This window comes from Amaranthus tricolor, chromosome 15 (genome assembly GCF_026212465.1).
Source record: "Amaranthus tricolor cultivar Red isolate AtriRed21 chromosome 15, ASM2621246v1, whole genome shotgun sequence".
NCBI lineage: Eukaryota > Viridiplantae > Streptophyta > Magnoliopsida > Caryophyllales > Amaranthaceae > Amaranthus > Amaranthus tricolor.
Genome location: NC_080061.1, coordinates 6,973,806 through 6,995,097, shown reverse-complemented (window position 1 = coordinate 6,995,097; position 21,292 = coordinate 6,973,806). Strand labels below are relative to the sequence as shown.

Here is a 21,292-nt window from a genome sequence, read left to right as displayed (position 1 = left end):
CGATCCGAGCTGATCCATCGAAGAATATGATGATTACATGGAGGTATTGAGTCATGATTCAAAACATCAAGATACATAGTACAAAAGTAATTTTATTTTATGAACTCGATTCTGAAAAAAGAACATAATGTGCCGCAAGTCGGTATTGGCCATGAGAACAAACGGCGTAAGTAATTATGATACAATTAAATCATCACACGGATAGGATAAAAATAGCGAATCACCGAAAAACAATCTTAGCAACACACAGGAGCTGATGGCGAGGGCTTGCTGGCGTTGAGGGAGAGTGGGTCCCAATTCACCACATCACCGCTGTTGACAGTGACCAGATGAAGCGTTTTCGGTTCACCAACAGGAATTTTGGTTATGCCAGATTCTCGTGCAACTTTAGCCTTCAAACGATACCGTTCAGCCCTAGACCCGATAACCTGACCCAATATTGAGGCTCCTATAGTAAATGCCATAGCTGTCTTAGGCATCAAGACACATTTCCTCAGCATGCCTAAGAATGGGACTGCCGCATGAACGGCTGCGAACCAAGAAGGGGAGAACTTCTTGGTATGTTCTCTCCATATACCCAAGGGAATATTTGCGGCCATACCCAGGACTCCAATCGTAAGAATTTTGGTGGGCAATGGTCGGGGCCGGAGGTTCTTTGCAAAGGCAGTACGAGCAAGGGCTGCTCGAGCTGCAACAATGGCTGGTGGACACTGGAGTTTTACACCGGGTGGGGGCTGAAAGACCTTTGCCACCAACGGCACAACACCGCTTACAGCCCTATAAGACTTGGCTATCGGACAGTTTCCTGTTTGCAGCCACTCGTTGCTTAACGCCTCGTGTTTCCCATCTCCTCCCTGGGACATATTTCATCAAAATGTAAGCTCAACAAAGCTTTCTACATTATAAGTATGCATTTACATGAGGTCGAATGATTTAATATAAATGAACAAATACTTTTTCATATCAAGATACGGGCCATTATAAGAAAACAACATCAAGATTTAAATGCTCGGCAATAGTGGAGAAATATCGACAGCTCAATTTGCATACAAATATCTTTTGTTGGACTTAGGCTTATTTCTGAACTTTTGGTGGCCTAGGGGCGAGATTAGAAATACGGGTCCTTTCAAATATCATAAAATAAATTAAAATTTCAATTTCAAAAATGTAAGAAATGGAAGAGTTTCCATTTGTTTTTGAGAAAGATGCATATAAATCTTTCTCATTTAATGTACTTGTCGGACAATTCATTCCTTTGCCAATAATATCCCACTACCACTCTTAATTCTTTAGCTTTTTATTTTTTAAATATTTAAATTTAAACCTACCGAATTTCTGAAATATGTGGCCCTGGGCCTTTGCCCCACCCACCCCTGGCCAGAGACGAGCCTGGTTGGAGTAGCAGATCATCAAAAATGGGAGCGGAGTGATGAATGACTACAATATATGGTACTTACGGCAACCAATTAGTTCTAAAAGTAGTTTGAGGTACTAGTAAGAATCAGTTAACATTGTTCACGGTCCACCCTCAAATCGAAAATGTCCTTATATTAGGAACGCTTTTATATGGAACCATCTCCTGATGAATGTATAACATTATAACAATAAAGACGAAAAGGGTCAAAAAATTAGGGATGTATGGGTCTTTACCTTCGAAGGTTGAGATTTTTTCTTTTGGTTTTTCCACTTTTGAGAAAACGCGTCAAAATTGAAGGGAAATCCAGCTCCGAAGCCTGAAAGACTGATGGTGGCGGCTTTTGCAGCTAAAGGATTAAAACTAGGGGCAGGCAGATCAATTTCAAAATTCTCCGTATGTACATTTGATCTGTCGGAAAGTGGGACAACGCCATCACGGCCATGGAATAATCTAAACGCCATGTCAAAATTGGGACCATCTTCAAAAATTGGACCTTTCGCTACAGCTCCTCGAACCTAAGCAAACAATAAAAGGACGAAAAGCATATTAGAAGTAGGCAAACATCAGAGAAGCATATAAATAAAGAACAAGATGCCGAGAGTATAATGTTTCAATCTTTTAAGAAAAAGCTAGACCTAGATATAACAAAATATGCGCTCGAGGCTTTGAAAACGAGAAAGATGCTTTAAATACACAATTCTATAACAAGGCCGGTTCTTAGCCCATTTCGGAAAGCCGACCGTCTAGAGCCCCAAAAATAAGGGACTCAAATATTAAATGGTACTATTCAGGCCCGATTCTGAGCAATACTTTTTAAGAATTTTGTTTGTAATTTTTTTTATATTTGAAGTGATTTTAGAATATCATGTTACAATACATTTTATCTTGAATTATTTTTCTTGAAGTGGAAAAACTTTTATCTTTTGATACAATGAAGGGCCCATTTTGAAAGACATCGTAAAATTAAATAGGGCACTCAAAATATTTGCTCCGCCCCTGTTCAGTAAATTCTGTATAAACAGAATGATACTTCATAGGATGAAATCAATAACTTGACGAAGAATACGTGACTTACCGGAAGACGAAATGCCTGGGAAGACGAGAAAGAAAGATTTGTTGGTGCATTAATATTCCTCAAAAAAGGACATCGAACGATATCCTGGTCTGAAGGGAGTGCCTCACTGGCTGGTTCTCTGAAGCAAAAGTCCATGTTTCCAATGCACTAATTCAACTACTAAAAGCGGAGAACAAAATGAGGGACAACAGTTCTTGTAAAACAGAAAAGAGAAGGCAAACAAGGTGAATATGTGACGAGAATACACGAATTCTAAACGGCAGTAAACACTTAAAGCGGAACCTTGCTATCATGGATATGACGAATTCCAAAAAAAAAAAAGAAAAGAAACACAGGATAACTGGTCATGGAGAAGGTAGATACATGCAAACGAGGATTCAAACAATAAACAATATCATATAAACATAGTCAAAGACAAGATAGCTATAAACCGATTTCAAAACAGACTTAAAGCTCAATATCCAAAAGGAAAAAAACTATGGACCCTTTCCCATGCACCCTATACCCTTATCAAAAGAGACAAGGAGGTTGCGGATAGTAAGACTCTTGGCTCGAAAATGACATGCAAATGAAAACAAAGAACCCATAACTAGAGTGAGACGTGAGTATGCTACGTAACCGATGCTGAGAAAAAGCACTCGTAAAATAGAATATAGACCTTCACATCATATTTTCCGAATTGAATTACAGTCTTAGAGTTGAAAATGGGCAAAGAAAAACTAGGGTTAACTCTTTATACAAAACCAGAGAATATATCAACAAGGAAGCTGAGCAGAAAATCACAAAAGACAATAGCAATATGCAGCTTAGAATGAAGAATTGGATATGTTAAGAATGATAAATTTGGGCTTGTACACAAGACCCGCACAACAGGAGAGTTGATTGCACACAAGCCCGATGGGGTTCCATCCTAAAACCAATCATTAGTCGACCTCTCTCTAATTCTTCGATGTGGGATCACATGTGGGTTATTTTCAATTGGTTTTAGGAGGAGTAGCCCATCATTAGTCGACCTCTCTCTAATTCTTCGATGTGGGATGACATGTGGGTTATTTTCCAACAGATAACTTATAAGCTCAAATATCCAAGCTCTTAACAAGGAATAACAAGAGATTAAGAAGAACAAATCAAACTTAAGTTCAAAGCAATGAAATGTAACCCACTATTGAAAATAATCAAAATTTAGATGAATTCTAAGCATACAAGCTACAAGTCTACATTCTACAACCTTATTAAACCCCTTCAATCCAATCTTAAGAAGATAAAGCATCACACTCCTAATTCCTAAAGTAAATATTTCCCAACTTATATAGTCAAACTCCAAAATCTCCATGATACAAAAAGATTAAGCTTTACCCAATTACATGATAAACAACTATCAAGAAATTCAAACAAAAATCTCCCACCCCATAAAAAATACATCAAATACTTCAGCATAATCATTCACAATCAATTACAAAATCAAAAGATCAAAAAGTCAGCATCAAAATAATCGAATAGTCAATTGTCAACATCAATAAGAAACAAAGCTAACTTGCAAGACCAGATCAGATAATAAGCAAGCAAATCCAGAATTAGATAAAAGTTATGATCTTTGACAATTAAGTTAAACAATAAGCCAATTTAATTAAAACACACCTCCAAAAGAATAAATTAAATGATTAACAAAAAAGTTGACTACCTACCAAATTACTTGAATGAAAGATTAAACAAAAACCCAGATGATGAATTAAGCAGAAATAAAAAAGAACGACAATAAAGTGCATACCTTTAATCAAATGAAATGGGATAGAAGCAAAAATAAAAATTATTTATGGGGTTAGAAAGATTAAAAGGAAAGAATAAGAAAGAATTGAATGAAAAAAGGGAGGAGTTAGTAATTGAATAATTGGGTTAGGTGGGAATGAAGAAATTAATAGAGTAATTGGAGAAGAATATGAATATAAGTAGCGTGCCACCCACACGCCATTTTTGACATTGACAAATATAACAATTTGCTGAGTCTCCTCTCCTACAACAAGAAGGAGCCAGGAAGGCGAGCCTGTGCTTGTTGAATAAATTGGGTGTAGATTAATTTAGGAAAAGTCGTCAAAAATTACTTAATAAATTATTTTTTTTGCAAGAAGTATTTAATAAAATAAGTTTTATCGAAAAATACCTAATAAATTTTTTTCTTTTTCAAAGTGTACCAAGTAATTTTTTCCTTGAGTTGACCGTCAAATATAACGGTTGACTGGTCAATATCGAAAATTTTCTTCTTCATATTCAACTTCGTTTCCAATTTGATTTCTATTTTGAATAAAAAATAGAGGAAGAAGTTAGTGAGGAAATTGAATTGGAAAGAAATTGAATATAAGGAAGAAAAATTTTTGATATTGACCAGTCAACTGTTATATTTGACGGTCAACTGAAGGAAAACGTTACTTGGTACTTTTTAGAAAAGAAAAAATTTTATTAGGTATTTTTTGGAAAAAAAAATTTTATTAGGTATTTTTTTGAAAAAAAATATTAGGTACATTCTGACAATTTTCTCATTAATTTACTTGACTTATTTGGATCATTGGATTGATATCGGGTCAATGTTCAGGTAGATTTAAAATTAAGTTTTGTGTACATATTTTTATATAATTGTTAATTAGTCGCTCCTGAGAGACCATCTCTCCGAGAGACGTCTCTTAGGCTTAATTCATTAAAGCTTGATGCCTACTCTTACAACATTTTTCTTTATGGAAGACCCAATTAGACCCAATTAGAAATGGTCTCTTGCAAGAATTTGTGATTGTTAATTCATTTTTATTGTCGGGTCAAATTGAGTTTGGTTACAGAATCGGACAAATATCAGATTATCAGATCCGTTTTGAACACAATATATATATGTCTAACAAATTATCTCACTTTTTTAATCTCGATTTTTTCTTTGCTATAATTTCTTTTTATGTAAAAGTTTCTACTAATTTTTTTATTTTCATTCACGTATGTTCAATTTTCTTAATCTTCGTGCGAAATTTTACTGTTGCAATTTATTTGAGACGGTGCGCAGGTTTTAGTATTAGATTCTTTGTTAACTAAAGTCCACTGTTATTGAAAATTTTTGATAAAATTATTTATTGATTGTTCTTGGTTTATATAAAAATTAAAGAAAAAATAAGCTACAAGCAAAAGCTAATATGTGTGTTTGACTAGTGGATTATTAGTTAACTTTTAACTTTATGATTAGCCAAATAGTAAAAACAAAATTTTTAATTGACTTTTTAAGTCAGCTAAAAAACTAGCTTTGAGAAGATATTTGGCAATTGATTATTGGCTAAAGTTGTTATTAAAATTGCTGGTTGGTTTGATTAGTTGGAAGTTTTGGTTGATTTGCTAGTTGTTATGGAGATCTTTGTTAAAAATAAGTTGTTGTCCGTTTATTAAAGCAAAATGTCTAAGAGGTGAGAAACCAATAAAAAAGAGTTATATCGTTGTGTATGAAGTCTGACAATTCTGAAGATCCTCTTCCATATCGTTGTTTGATACAGCTTTCTACGAAAGGGGTCCATCGATCTGTTGTAGTCTTGAGATAGAATTGAAATTTGATGTTGTTGGTGGTGATTGCAATTTTGGTGCATGCTACATTATCGCATTAATCTCTATCAACAAATCAACTAGAGACCAAAATTCATAACCTCAAACTCTCACGAGGAGAGAGATCAAAACCCAATATATGGGTAGAATCAACCCAATGAGTGGATAGAACAACTCTTTTGTAGGGAAAAGACAAATATTTATTTTAATCATATTCAAAAGGCTTAAAACGGAGAAGTTAAGGACTTATTATCAACCAAAAGGTTGCTGATAGCCCCGAACTAATAATAGAGATTAGGAATTTTTTAAAGAGAAAAGAGAGAAAAAGAGAGGGAGGCGACTTCCCCTTATTATAATTAATATTTTCATGGATTTTTGGTATTTTGGCCGACTTTTAAAAATAACCAATAGCTAATAGGCAAAAAAATAATACACAAATTCTCAAAAAAAACATTCTCACAGTGACATAATTTTTATTGTACTAACTCAATGTACACTTTTTATCTTAAAGTGATCACTTATAACTCAAAAATGATTACTTATAATTTTCAAGAGATCACTTTTTATAGTCTTAAGTGATCACTTTTTATAGTCTTAAAGTATCACTTATAATGACCACTTAAAAAAATGAATTTATTATATGAGTACGTCTCATGGTGAGACAATCTCATACAACACTTACCGAAAATAATAATGATTGTTTTGATGATGGACTTCATTTCCAAAGATAAAATTTTAGGCTCAATTTCCATTGACTCTTCCTCATCTAGTCCTTCTTTTCCCTTAGCATATTCCAATAAGAAAGGTGAATGATAAAAGTTCAAACATTGACTTGCTAATTGCTATGATTTGTAAATATGTAGTATGAACAACAACTATCTTGGGGTTGCATCATGTATCAAATGGAATAGACTTGTTCATTAGTCAATGCAATTTTATTGCATTCTTTTCCAAATATACATATTAGTCAATGCAATTTAATTCTATTCTTTTTCAAATAAACATATTAATTAGTCCACCAAATTAGACTTTATTTTGGATTATAAGATAGTATGAGAAAAGAAAATGGGAATTTTGCCTAAAAAATATAGTATTTGCTCTAATTGACAATCATTTTAGTTATTATTATTATTATTATTTACGTTCTATTTAATTTACCTCATTTTCATTTTAATCTGTTATATGAAATTTTCCTTATTTCTATTTTTTTTATGATCCTACAGTCTCCACCTCTTTTAGTTTTTTTTCTCTTATTTCTAAGTACCCTACTAGCCTAACCAATTATAACCAATTTCATAATTTTTCATGTCAATTATAAGGTTAAATGGTTGGATTGTTGGAATAATGGAGTATTTATTGACTAGTTCAAGACATTAATATATATTATGGTCATTTTAGGGAAAAAAATAGTATGAAACTAAAATTAATAAAATTATTTATAGTTGAGTATTTTAATAAAAAAAACAGATTTGATTACATTTATTTTTTGCAATTATGGTGATCTTAGAAATACTCAAATATGTAAACTAAATAATTTTTTTTTCAAATAACAACCTTATGTCAAAGTATTACCTTTTTATAATAATGTAAGTTTGTAATTTATTTAATTTTTTTATTAAAATTTCACCTGTATCAATGTATGATAATGAAGTTTTTAAACTTGTTTATTTCTCATTCCATAAATTTTGTGCTGATTACTACTTTTGAAGCAATAAAACGCAAACTTAAAAGAAAAATTCTAAGTACATCATAACTTGCAACATTTCATCTTTATACATGAATCAACCTATTGTTTGGTAAATTATTGATAGAAAAATCATCTAATTTAAGTGTTTGGTAAATTAGTTGGTTGAAACAACTCATTCTTATGAATCAACTAATTTATAACTAATTCGTCTCACTAATCATTCAAAATAAGATGGTCAAATCAATTATTAAAATCAATTGGTCAAATAAGCCTCTCCAATTAACTATCACTGTATCCAAAATACAATTGGGGATCTTCATGTAGACTGAAAGGGAATCCCTGAATTTTTTGAATCATTATACAAAAGCAAAATATTATATAACTATGACAATAAAATGATCAGATGTGACAAAGTAATTAAGTGTATAATTTTTAAATTAGAGGTCAAGGACTCAAGATTTCAAATGTTGACCCTCATAATTTTTTTGTTTGAATGTCTAGGCCCCCAATATATTTTAGGTCATTACACAAAACCAAAATATTATATACCTATTACCATAAAAAAGACATGACTTATTAGTCTACACTAAGAGTATAATTTTTAAAATAAAAGTTGATAGCATGAGAAATAACTCCCACAAGGAGTCCAACTCAATATTTTATAAAATGCAATAACAAGAAGCTTGTCTAAGCCCAAAGAGATAGTCTTTTAAAGAGATCGTCTCTTTTATAAATTTGTAAAGATTAAATACGCAAATCTTAAACCCTAATTTTTTTGTTTGAATAATAACTTTAGCCTTCTCACTTACGATCGTAAGAGCATCAAGTCTTGTCTCAATTAGAATAAGTACCGTCTTTTCCGAACAAGATCCTGAGTTTGATTCTCATCTAGTCCTCTCATCCCTAATCTAACCAATGTAATAAAAAAATGACAAATATAGCAAACTTAAAAAGATTAATCTAACCAATGTAATAAAAAAAAGACAAATATAGCGAACTTAAAAAGATTAAATAAAGTATGATTGAAAGTCACAAATGTGATAAAATATTGCACCCCTTTGGACCACTAAGTACACAATTGTTCAGAAGCAAAAAGACTAGATCTAAGATTAGATATAAATATGGCTAATGGCATGGCCTCCTCTTACATCCTGATTGCATATCTCACTCTTATTGTCTATCCTGTGCCATTTATATGCAACAAAAAATACTTGAAATTCTCAAACAAAGAAAAAGGAGATGCAACGGAAGAATTATTTGTTCGTTTAAAGCGAGTATGTGCAAAGAAAGACCAAGATGAATCATGTTGACACCCTACGAAGCACTGGGATCGTTAAGTGTTCGCGTATATTCTGGCTTGAGTTCATAGCTTCCTTGATTAGCTCCCTTGTTGTTGTACACACAAAGGTCTTTCAGTATGTTCTTCATGAATTGCTGCAAACAACACAAGAGTAATCTATGAGTCGAAAAACCTTAAAACGGTTATGGGAAGTCGTCAAATCGTCAATCGATCTGATCTGGTTGTCCTGCACTGAATGAGATTATTCTGTTTACCAGGCCATAAATCTTTATCATGAATCACTCAGACAAGTCATCAAATGGTTAAATCTTACGGGTCTGCGCTCGACCTACATTAGCTTATAAGAGAGAGCCAGAAGCCTACATTTGACGCATGTCGAATGCAATGAACTACCTATAAGCTCAGATATGCATAAGCTACCTTGGGAAAACGAAAATGGAAAGGCATCTTGTCGGGTTATTATTTAAGCAATAAGCAAACCTCGGGTTGATCAGTCTTCTGAACCAACTCTTTCAGAGTCCAGTTGGGTTGATGTTCAAAAAGTTTGAACAAAATATCTTCCATCTCTCCACGATCCCGTCTTGTTCTTTTTGTGTCTGATCCTTTAACAACCGCTTTCTTCTTCTCCTATAACAGAAACCGTCTTTTAAGATAAGAGGGGTAGCTAGAAGCAATCCGAAGGATACTGAACGCAAACCTGCACATTCAAATACCGACAAGTAACAAGGTAGAGGAAGAAAAAGAACTTGTAGAACCTGAGTATGAATGATCCCAGGCATAGGTATCATGGGCGTATCACTGCCAATCATCTGGTTCAATGAAAGCATCTCAATTGATAAAAGAGTTGATCATAAAAATGATAATGCGAGAAATTGCTTAGATCGATCAGTAAAGACCAACTGAACTAAGTTACAAAGACCTGAATCTGTCTAGTTTTCGTCATAGATTTTGCAGTTCGTTGACGACAGAATCTTCCATAATCAGCAATAGTATCATTGTGAGGCCTCATGTCAAATTTGTTTTTAATTTTCCCTTCTACAGAAACCTTACCTACAGGTGTTAGCATGCGATCATGTCAGAGCACTTCTGCTATTCTGACTAGTCTATGGACACAAACACAATATACACCGACACAAGCATGAAAAGACATTTCAACCACAGTTTAAAAACAAGGCCGCATCGCATCACATCGGTCGCATGGTAAAGGTTTTCAAAATAAACGAACCAATATTTCCCGTATTGTAATGGTGTAAAAAAACTGCGTCTTGGGCTGTATCAGGAGATATCTTATGGTTTCATCAATATGTAGGCATTGGAATACCGCATCACTCCCGTTACCGCATCAACATTCCGTACTATGCTACTTCCCAGATTAGAAAAGCCAAATAATGTAGCTTATGCAGTTAATAAACAACCATTGTACTCACCTTGGGACTCTGAAAAGACAGACATCGGAACAAAGTCCTTGGACATTTCCATTGAATAACGTTTGGGCACATTTCCCAAAATATTGCCAGATAATTCCATTGTGAACTGGTTATCATAAAAATACTATATCAAAATTGAGAAGGAATGCAGAAAAGTGCATAGAGAGACACATATATGATAAATCCTATAACTTTCCCCAACTTGCTGATGAAGACGCAAATGAATACTATCCAAGTAAATCAATCTTTGATACAAAGTGAATTAAAGAATCATTAAAAAAAAAGATCATGATACATACGAAAAGATAAATGAACATGAATGCAACTACACTCCTACACCTTCCTCATTCATCATAAACAACTCTAATTATCAGCAACGAACATGGATTGATTACTCTCATAAAATTTACAATTTCCCACCATGACAAAAAGAGCAACCCCACCAAGTAACCACAGCAACTTGCCTCGGTAAGCCAACCATTAACAGCGAATGCACCGCAATCATCCACACAAGAATGATAAAAACATATCAATTAGATGGAACCACTTTAATAAGGTGTACCCACCCTAGCAAGGGCGTCCAATCTGACCTAAAAGGATGTACTCCATCCTACAGAAATCTCCACATCGAAGGAGATATCACTACACTAATAAGGGCTTTAAACCACGACTCATGATAATAAACTATCAAATTTGGGCTTAAATCCAACAACCAAAAACTCTAACAATAAGTACACTGAATTCTTAAAAAAAAATTACCTCCACAAGACCTCACATTAATGTGAAACATTTTAGGACACAGTATAAGAACAACAGTTTACCAATCAAACTTACCAATGAAGCCACCATTCCGTTGAGCTTCCATGAAGCTCTCTATCATAACAATATAATGGCTTGCACAGTGAACAAGATTGTTGCTCCTTACAAAAGGAATCTCATACTACTAGCCAAGCACATACCTTGAAAAAGATTTTCGATCAAAACGGCCTTTGACTACATTGAAAACCACCATACCAATCAAGTCATCACCATTCAAATCATTCTCAACATGAATTCTCAAAGCCCCGTTAATGCCAATCATGTACACATATATAATATAGCTAATAAGACAATCTTAGGTGTGATTATAACATTTTTAGTGAATTAAATGTAAATTTATTAATGTTCACGTAAAAATCCTAAAGACAAATCTTAAAGAAAAGATAAACATTGTGTGTTTGATCAGGTATAGTGTTAATTAGATTTTTTGGTGAAACCTAGACTAAGATTCGCATGGTATAGGAGGCATGCCTAATCCAGTGGGAGTTACACATGTCATATTGTATGTGACTATGTGTTGCACCGACTGCTAGTAGGAGTGATACTGATATCTCCTGTCTATGACTGTGTGATCCTATGGACATATGTTAGTCTATTTTAGTTCGTTATACCCTTAGACTTGGAACTGTGAATAGTTGAAGCTTAATGAATGCTACATTAGCATGTTTTCAAAGGCTATGATGTATACAATCCAGCAAAGCATGGTAGGAAAGAAGTTGAGCTAAGATGAACTGACGCAAGTATCTAAGCAATAATCTAGCTTAATTCACCATAGTTTTGCCCGACTGATTATATTTAGCATATAATCATATATAGTTATAGCATACGGGTGAAGTGTGTGCTATTGATGATGCAAAAAAGATTGGGGAAATTGTTTATTTGAAATTGTTGTGAAGGTGACTTAATATATCACAACTTGTTAACTTATGGTCGCACTCCTTACTTTCCCTATGAAGAATGGAAAGTTTGTTTAGAGTTGTGGTAATACGTTTAGCATGGCTTATGTGGCCTGTGGGAGATGTTGACGGTTGTAGTGGTAAACGACCACTAAATAACTTCCATATAATTCACCTTCCCACTAACCTACTTCCTCCATAAACTCAGTAATATTGCTTGCTAATTATTTAGGCTTATGAATATGATAGTTTTAGTAATTGAGTAAGTCATATTGCAATATATAAACAGGAAAGTAAGAAGCACAAAAATGTCCACAGCACATCGAAACAATTCAATGCAAAAACAATTTTTATACTTTGTCTACCATCAAAGAAGAAGCAAACTTGGATATTAACTCATAATGATAAATTGTTAAAAAAAAAAATAACATGCTAAAATTAAATTTGTACAAGACATAATCAATACAGAGTTGGCTCTAGATGCCACTATTGGTTGATAGTGGAAATGCCAAAAACTCTAACAGTATCTGAAGACTCTTGAACATAAATTGATCAAAGAATGATCATCTTGCTTCCATAGTATTGGTTAGTCTTTTAATATCAACCAACAGTGCTATCTGGAGCCAACTTTGTATTGATTATGTCCCGTACAAATTTGATTTTAGCATATTACTTTGTTGAACATTTTATTATGAGTTAATTTCCATGTGTGTTTTGTATATTTTTGTGCATTCCACACCCGTATAATATATATTACAGTTAAGACTTATTCAGTTACTAAAACTATCAGAGACCTAAGCCTAGATAATAGGAAACAACTGATTATAGGGAAGTGTTTAAGCAGTCGTTTACCACTGCAAATGCCATTGTTCTTTCTCAGGTTCACCATGTCGTTACACATACATACCAAATTTAAATTGGGCTATATTCGGTTGAGTACAAACCCTCTCATACATGATTCTCTCAACCACATTTGAATAAAGAATTGATGACATGATCCACATACCCTCCTTAGATTTCAAAGGATCCAAGAATGACAGCAAGGAATAAAATGTCAACGGGACTTGTATGTAATCGACATCCAACTATTAAAACTTGGAAGCACACCAAAACTCCTCGAGATATGTAGCTAACAAGTACAAACTCCCTTTGACAACTTGTTTCACCTCAAAATTTCCTTTGTTGCAACAAACTCTAATGTTTGTATTTTGAAAGAGAATGCATCTCTTCGGTCATCACAATCTCAATATAGAATACGGTTCACTAATAGTGACATCCCTAATCATGCAAAGGTCTCATCATTACATTTTGATGGTCATGAGAAGTTGTAGAAGGTGCAACACTACAACTCACTTTCATAAGGTGTTTCAACATCTACATCATTAAAATCATCTTCATCAACCATTCCATGAGTATAAACACCGCTCTTAATCTCCACTTTTTCCTCTTTGGAAAAACATGGATTCATTGCAGGCAACATCTCACCTTTTAATAATTATTCATAGGCTAGAATTCCATCATCAATACCCTTGAACCCATCCAATTACCTTAAATACATGCACTATTTAGCTCATGGCCTAAAGCATCATTCATAAATAGGTGAAGACCGTACTCCAAAGTAATTTATGGGCAACGCCAACCATAATGTCTCCATCATTCATTTGTCAAGTAAGTTATCAATGTCACTGTTTTGGCCCAAAATACATTGTTTAATCTCGCTTATAACAACATATAAAGATTCTTTTTTACGCAGTGTTCTATTTTATCCTCTACACTTAATTTTCTTCAATCTTTCAATCGAAGCACAAAACTACGTGACTTCAAGTCTCGAACAAAACTTGGTAAATTTGCTTTCAATAAAATCCAGCCACTTATCCTTTCTCTTCTTGTGCACTCTCCATCACTTCATTTTTGTAAGATCATAGGAATAGATACAAATACCTACCTTTACATTTTTTCTATTTTTAATATGAAATAACTTTTCCATTGAGAATACTATTATATCCATATGGGAGTAAAATAAAATTAGAGATAGCAACTTAGAATCCTGAAAGCCTAACCTAATGCTTTCAACTCATTCCATTGGCTTTGCAACTTCTCCTAGGTTCACAAATAGTAGTATAGCACAACCTAAAAACCTTGTATGAGTTTGCATAGTATTAACACACAATTCAGTCATATATATGATATATCATTCAGTCGAAAATCCAACAGTCAAACCAAACACAACATACCAATCAAGTAGCTTCAATTATTATTGGCCCAAAAGAAACCTCGAATGATCCAAAGCAAATAACTTATTTAATAAGGACTCAAAAAAAGAAAAGATGCACAATTCCGAAAGATAGTTGAAAATCCCCCAAATATATCCCATAACACGCAAAGCATAAAACCAAAGACAAAATGTGTCAAGATTTTAGAAATCTCCAAATTTGAGATGACCATTTGGTGGGTCTAGACTGGAAGCTCGAACCACCTCAGCCCAATCAAAAATTTGAATCAGATTTGTTTTTTGCTTTTATAAATATATGAAATCCAACCAACCTTGTCGACCTATAGCTAACTATGGCATTGAAATGACCTTACATTAAACCTATCTTTATCGTGAGTTGGCTCTGAAATGAACCAGCCCGTGAACCAAACCAAGATTCAAAGCACATTTTTGATCAAAAATTGCAAAATTTGTGTGGCAATCCTCTCAAACAACCCCGGTCTTAAACTAACCTCAACCGCAACCTAATAGGCATCACCTTGTGAACCGACCTATGAATCTAATTCATCAAAATCTCGTCTAATCCGCAATAGCCCTGAGAAGTGTCATCGTTGTTAGAATCAAGTTTTGGTGAACGGTGCTGACTCGTGAAGAGGCACTAACCTGTTGCCACCTCTAGTCTAAATACACAACTACATGCTCTCAGTCTCTTCTTCCATGAACAATAATCACATTGTTCCGTTTTTGGTGTAAAGAGTAAAGAAATCGTTAATGTAGACATCTAGCTTAAATCAATCATTGTAATAGTGTTTTTCTAATATTCCTGTTACACAAAAAAATTTACTTTTGAAACAATTGTTCCTGAAATCCCTAATAGTGCAAAACCTCATGCAAAAACGACAGAATCCAAAGCGAAAAATCAGAATTAAAATAAACTAACTCCAATGTCGTTGAAAAGTATAGTCTATACCCATGTTTTCATTGGCACACGAAGAAAACATTAAGATAATTACCCAGAAACGAACACAAACCAATCTCATTGGCCATAGCCCATTTATAAGATTTTCCCAATTCTATTTCAACCCCATTTTGCAGGATTACGATACAGTAAAAGCATCAAAACCCTAGAATCAAAATTCAATACAAAAAAAAACCCAAATAAAAAAAACTAAAAATTTCCGAAATTCAAGACAACAAAAAAAAGAATTCAAACAAATAATCATTAATTAAACGAGAGAGAAAAGAGAACCTCAGTAGAATCATCAGCGTCAGGGCGAAGAGGGTCAATAGAAACAATGACTTTAGCGACGCGGGCACCATTGGGAATGGAGGATGAGGAAGGTTGAAGACAATCAGAAACAATAAGTGGACTTTTCATCAACCACACAGCTCTATCTGCCTTGTTTGTATCAAGATTCCCATCTTCCATGGCTTTCAATCGAAGAATTTGTGAATGTAGTTTTTGGATATAAGAGAAAGAGTAAAGAGTGTACTCTATACTTGGATTTTGAGCGATTGATATTAGAATGGCAGGGATTAGTGAGCTTATTTATACGGTTGGATTTTTCGGTTACCAACTGATTTCATTCCAACTTGGACCCACCTCTCAGATTTTGAAAATCAATAATTCCTCCTCTTTTAAAAAAAAAAATAACACTTGGTCGTTTCTTTTCAAATGTTTAATTTGCTTTTGGGTTAATATTAATTAATTGTTTTTAATTAATATTTTATTTTTAATGTATGCATTAAACTATAATCAAAAGAAATCTTATTTAAAATTCATTTGATATAAAATTTATTAATATTTAGTTTTTATAATTTTTAATTATACACAATTAGTATATAGACAAACATATAAAAAGCAAATAAGCTATTAAGTATTTAATTAGTCAAGGAGGGTCAGAAGAAACCCCACATTTGACAAGTTTAGATTGAAAGAAGTGAAAAATATGCTTGTTTTGCTCATTCCTGTCTTCCATTCAAGTAATTAGATGTGAAAGCCGCAAAAAGAGGGGAGAGAAGGATGAAAAATAAAAAAAGTACATTAATAATAACCGCAGTAATATCTCGACATCAATATATAAAAATAAAACTCGTACCAACTACCTAAAAAGCCAAAACAGAAACACAAAACACCAAAAATGACCATTGCATATCAAAACCCTACCACCGTGGATCAAACACCCAATTCTGAGAATAGGTTCCGGATGTGGGTGAAGTTAAGGGATTATGAAATGCACAACAAAGACCTGGCAACAAAATGACACTACGAACCGAAATCAAATATTTAGAGTACTCATACGAACTTATTGAAGCAAAAGCAGTTCATTTCTTCTTTTGGGCAGCCTTGGTGACCTTTGCATCGGTTGGATCCTTCTTCTCCACATTCTTGATGACACCGACAGCAACAGTCTGCCTCATGTCCCTCACGGCAAAACGACCAAGAGGTGGGTACTCTGAGAAAGTCTCCACCACCATGGGCTTGGTGGGAATCATCTTAACGAAACCAACATCTCCATTCTTCAAGAACTTGGGCTCCTTCTCGAGTTCCTAACCATAACGCCTGTCAATCTTGGTAACAAGCTCGGCAAACTTAACAGCAGTGTGGGAGGTGTGGCAGTCGAGCACTGGTGAATAACCATTTCCAATTTGTCCAGGGTGGTTCATGATGATGACCTGAGCAGTGAAGTTTGCAGCTTCCTTGGCAGGGTCGTTCTTGGAGTCGGAAGCAATGTAACCACACTTGAGATCCTTGACAGCAACATTCTTAACATTGAAACCAACACTGTCACCAGGGGGAGCCTCTGGAAGAGACTCGTGGTGCATCTCAACGGACATAACTTTAGTGGTCAGACCAGTAGGACCGAAGGTGACAACCATACCGGGCTTCAAACCCAGAGATGGGAACAAATGGGAATTTTTTAGGGTTGTAACCGACCTTCTTGAGGTATGAAGCGACTCCCTTGACGATTTCATCGTACCTAGCCTTGGAGTACATGGGTGTGGTGGCATCCATCTGATATAAGGAACAAAATGTGTCAGACCTATACAAGCATTAAGAAAAGCTTTCTCAGCAACTTGAGAAATTGCAAGTGCATCAAATGAAAGGACTTGTTAAATAATACCTTGTTACAACAGAAAATCATTTGCTGCACTCCAAGAGTGAAAGCAAGCAAGGCGTGCTCACGGGTCTGACCATCCTTGGAGATACCAGCCTCAAAACCTCCAGTTGTGGAGTCAATAATGAGGATACATAGTCAGCCTGAGAGGGACCAATAATCATGTTCTTGATAAAGTCAGTGTCCAGGGGCATCAATAACTGTGCAGTAGTACTTGTTGGTCTCAAACTTCTACAAGGCAATATTGAAACAGCCCTAACGTGCTTAAATAATATAATAATATTGTTTACAAAGCATAGCGGAAGACTTATAGAAGTCTAGGTTGAATCCAACCTGTAGCTCGATAGCTGCAGTAAACTAATATCAAAGTGTATAAAACTTTTTACATAATTAAGTGAATATTATTTACAGAACATTATAAAATTATTACAATTTAATTTACAAATATCTAATTTACATTTGTATTTCAAAAAGAAGTCCTCGCCTCGCACATTAAACACAATATAAGTAGGCATCGTCACCACATCAGAACTAACCTGAAAATGGATCTATCCCCATCAAAGACTGTCAACAGTTGAATTGTTGAGTAATCCAACAAACTATTACATTTATATACATGTCATTAACAAACATCTTCAATCAAATTCCTTGTTCACTTGGTAACCATTTATAAACATTATTTTATCCGAATCCAAACTCTTTTATAGACCGTTTGGTATCGACATAAATACGGCTATGAACCTTTAGTTCATAACGAATCAAATACTTATAACTTTACAAGTTAATAGCGAAATACTACGGCAAATGAAACATATGCTTTCATTGCGAAACAAACAAAACTTTATATACCAAACATATTTATTTAAAACTCATTAAAAAAAATAATGTAATAACAGTTTAAAACGTGGGAATATATTGATCGTCAGGAAGTAGGCTTGATCTAAATCCTAGGAACACGGGTGATCGTCATCACTGAAAATACGGTTCTTGCAAGAACGAAACGGGATCGGGGGCTCGAGACCGATCCGAATAACCATTACCTATTATCAAGCTATAGGATTTCACTATAATCCGTATACAAATATCCGTTGTCAATTTCGAAAATCAGACGTTTTTCAATGTCGAACATTTCAATATAAAACGAATCAATAAATCACTTGATTTTCTTTAAAATCAATAATGATAACTTATTTTCATAATAAGATATTTCAAGACTCATATCTTATAAGTCAATAAAATACAAAACATGCTTTTGTAATCTCTTTAAATTAAATATAATTTTTATTTAAATATAATTTTTATAACATGCTTAATTTTTATGAAAATCATTTTATAATACTGATACTTATGTCATACCTAAATAATATCAACTAATTAAATACCCAACTTATATCATACCCAAATAATATCAACTAATCAAATACCCAATTGATACTTATGTTCCCAAATTTGATTCTAGAACGAAATACTCATTTTAATCAAATAAGAACCTGTAATTTAACAATACCAATCAATAAAACCAAATTGAAGGATAAAAAATAATCATTGGGCCCCGGGTGGCCGATACTGCCCCTTGACCGAGGTGTTACCATGCGGGCCTTGCAAACCCCAATATGATGGCCTCTTCGCTGGTTAGTACCCTAGTGTGTTAGTTTTTCCCGAAGGTAGGACCCGAGAGGGTCAGCTGGAGGGGGCATGAGCTCATACTTTGCCATGGGCGCCGTGCGGCCGATAACGCCCTTGGCCGTGTCACTATGCCAGGAAGTAGAGAAAAGATCCACCGATATATAGTTATTCAGTGATAAAAAGTTTATTCATTGATCGAAAGTTATTTAATGATAGAAGGTTCATTCTTTGATAGAAAGCTTACACATTGATAGAATGTTTACTCATTAATAGAACATCTACTTATTGATAGAATAGTTTATGCTAGTGAGAAGTGTGCCTTAAGATAGACAAGCTCTATAAGGTCATGTGTTAGGTATTATGTTAATGCCTTGGTCGAGTTGTACTATACGTGTTTCGCAAGAGTTTATGTTTGAAAAGAGGAGCGTGAAGACCTGCATTCTACCTAAGAACACATGGTTCGGTTTGGAAAGCACGTAATGAAATTAAGAAATATAAGTGGCCAATAAACGGTTACTATCCGTGCTTGCATTTTATGAAATCATCTTATGTTGTTTTATGATATAATGATATCTAGTAGTTGGCCTTATTATATTTGATGCTAGTTACTGACGTGTACGTGTTTGTGTTTATGTTTGATTATTGATGACTTTCTATGATTGTTCTACTATGACACATTGGCCTTTGGTCGAATGTCGAGCAGCAGGAGGATCATAGACAGGTGTAGCAGGTACTGGAGCTTCTTTTGCATTGCATTGCATTTGGGGAGAGTGATGAGGGCGAAGCATAACCTGTGTCATACCGCTATCTCTCAATTTTGTAGCTCTTGTTATCTTTTTTAAACTTTGGTTGTATATGTTTTGTTATGAGGCCTTGTGTCCTCCCTCGTATATTTGTATTTCCGCTGCGTGGTTTATAACTCTGTATGGTTTTAAGGAGTTGAGTCTTTTTAAAACGCAAACGTCGACACTGGAACCACGATCTGTGTTTGGCATGTTGATTAGAGAAGCCGGCGATGAATCATTCCGCCGTGGCATAGTTTTGATAGGCCGTTGGTGCCTTTACTTTATTAGCTTCTAAATAACTTTTGTTTTTCTACAAAGGCGCACAGTTTTAAGGCAGATGCTACCAAAATTTCCATTCAACTTTTTAAAGTTATTATTTAACGTTTATCTAAATTCTCTTTCTTTTCTTTTATGTAACACCCAAATTTTCTCCCATCCTTTACGGTTTTGGTTTCGTTAAGGGGTCGGAAATTCTGGGGTGTTACACACTCTTTATGGTTACAACATTTAAATGTTCGGGTGTCTTTAATCTCCATATCCGTTGGCCATAGCTTTAACAAGATTGCATATTATAGCTCTTTGCATGCTTAAGTTGATGACCAACAATGGTGAATGAGGATACTAACAATGATGGATTTCAATCTGAAGTAGATGAAATTTTCACTCATACAATGATGTGCTTTAAATTTAAAGCCTCCCTCCCAACCTTAATTCCTGAAGACGTAATGAAAATCTGTAAAAAAAAATTACAACAATAAGGCTATGTTAATTAATAAATGCATAAACATGTTGCTACTGCGTGGAAAAATCTTAAAAATAAGCTACCACTCGCGTTTCTTAAAATCATGTTGCTACCATATAGAATTTCCCATCTAAAAATGATACATGGAAAATTGTTTTATATAAATTAAAAAAACTGGTAGTAAGAGTTCATAAATTTAAGCTAAAATCCAATGAAATTTTAGAGAGATTCAAAGCTAGATTAGCTACCAAAGAGTTTAATCGAAAATATGAAATTAATTATGAAGAAACTTTTTCTCCGATGGTAAAAATGTTAATTATTAGTTGTATTTTAAGTATTGTAGTATATTCAAAATGGCAGGTGCGTACTTCAATTAGATGTAAATAATGTATATCTTCATAGAGATCTACATGAAAAGCTCTATATGAAAATACCCAAAGGATTTTCTAGTGTTTATTTTTAAAATTTATATATGGTCTAAAGTTAGATTCATGTCAATGACATGCCAAATTACTTGATGAATTAATATATAGAATATATACTTAATAAAAAAAAATTACTCTCGTTTTTATAATAAACAAAATAACATTATTACTATTTTAGTTGTTTATATAGATGATATC

The 21,292-nt window shown here is 34.0% G+C and overlaps 2 protein-coding genes and 1 pseudogene across 3 annotated transcripts; all 3 read right to left on the bottom strand.

Annotated features, from left to right (window-relative positions):
* Positions 1-76: 76 nt before the first annotated feature.
* On the bottom strand, positions 77-4,545 carry LOC130801504 (uncharacterized). Of its 2 annotated transcripts, none has more exons than XM_057665371.1 (4): positions 4,261-4,545; positions 2,493-2,651; positions 1,651-1,932; positions 77-854 (listed from the first exon to the last, which is right to left on the bottom strand). In XM_057665371.1, the coding sequence occupies exons 2-4, from the start codon at positions 2,625-2,627 to the stop codon at positions 237-239; spliced, it is 1,035 nt and encodes a 344-aa protein (XP_057521354.1). In that variant the 5' UTR covers positions 2,628-2,651; positions 4,261-4,545; the 3' UTR covers positions 77-236. The 2 variants fall into 2 exon arrangements, with proteins under 2 accessions (XP_057521354.1, XP_057521353.1); XM_057665370.1 differs by having other exon boundaries at positions 2,493-2,648; positions 4,261-4,518.
* A 4,190-nt stretch (positions 4,546-8,735) lies between these two features.
* Positions 8,736-15,902, bottom strand: LOC130801416 (transcription initiation factor IIF subunit beta-like). The gene is made up of 6 exons (XM_057665264.1): positions 15,647-15,902; positions 10,471-10,576; positions 9,963-10,093; positions 9,799-9,852; positions 9,524-9,670; positions 8,736-9,177 (listed from the first exon to the last, which is right to left on the bottom strand). Exons 1-6 carry the CDS (start codon positions 15,824-15,826, stop codon positions 9,058-9,060), a joined length of 738 nt encoding a protein of 245 aa, XP_057521247.1. The 5' UTR covers positions 15,827-15,902; the 3' UTR covers positions 8,736-9,057.
* A 568-nt stretch (positions 15,903-16,470) lies between these two features.
* Positions 16,471-17,695, bottom strand: LOC130801695 (elongation factor 1-alpha-like; annotated as a pseudogene).
* Between the last annotated feature and the right edge of the window lie 3,597 nt (positions 17,696-21,292).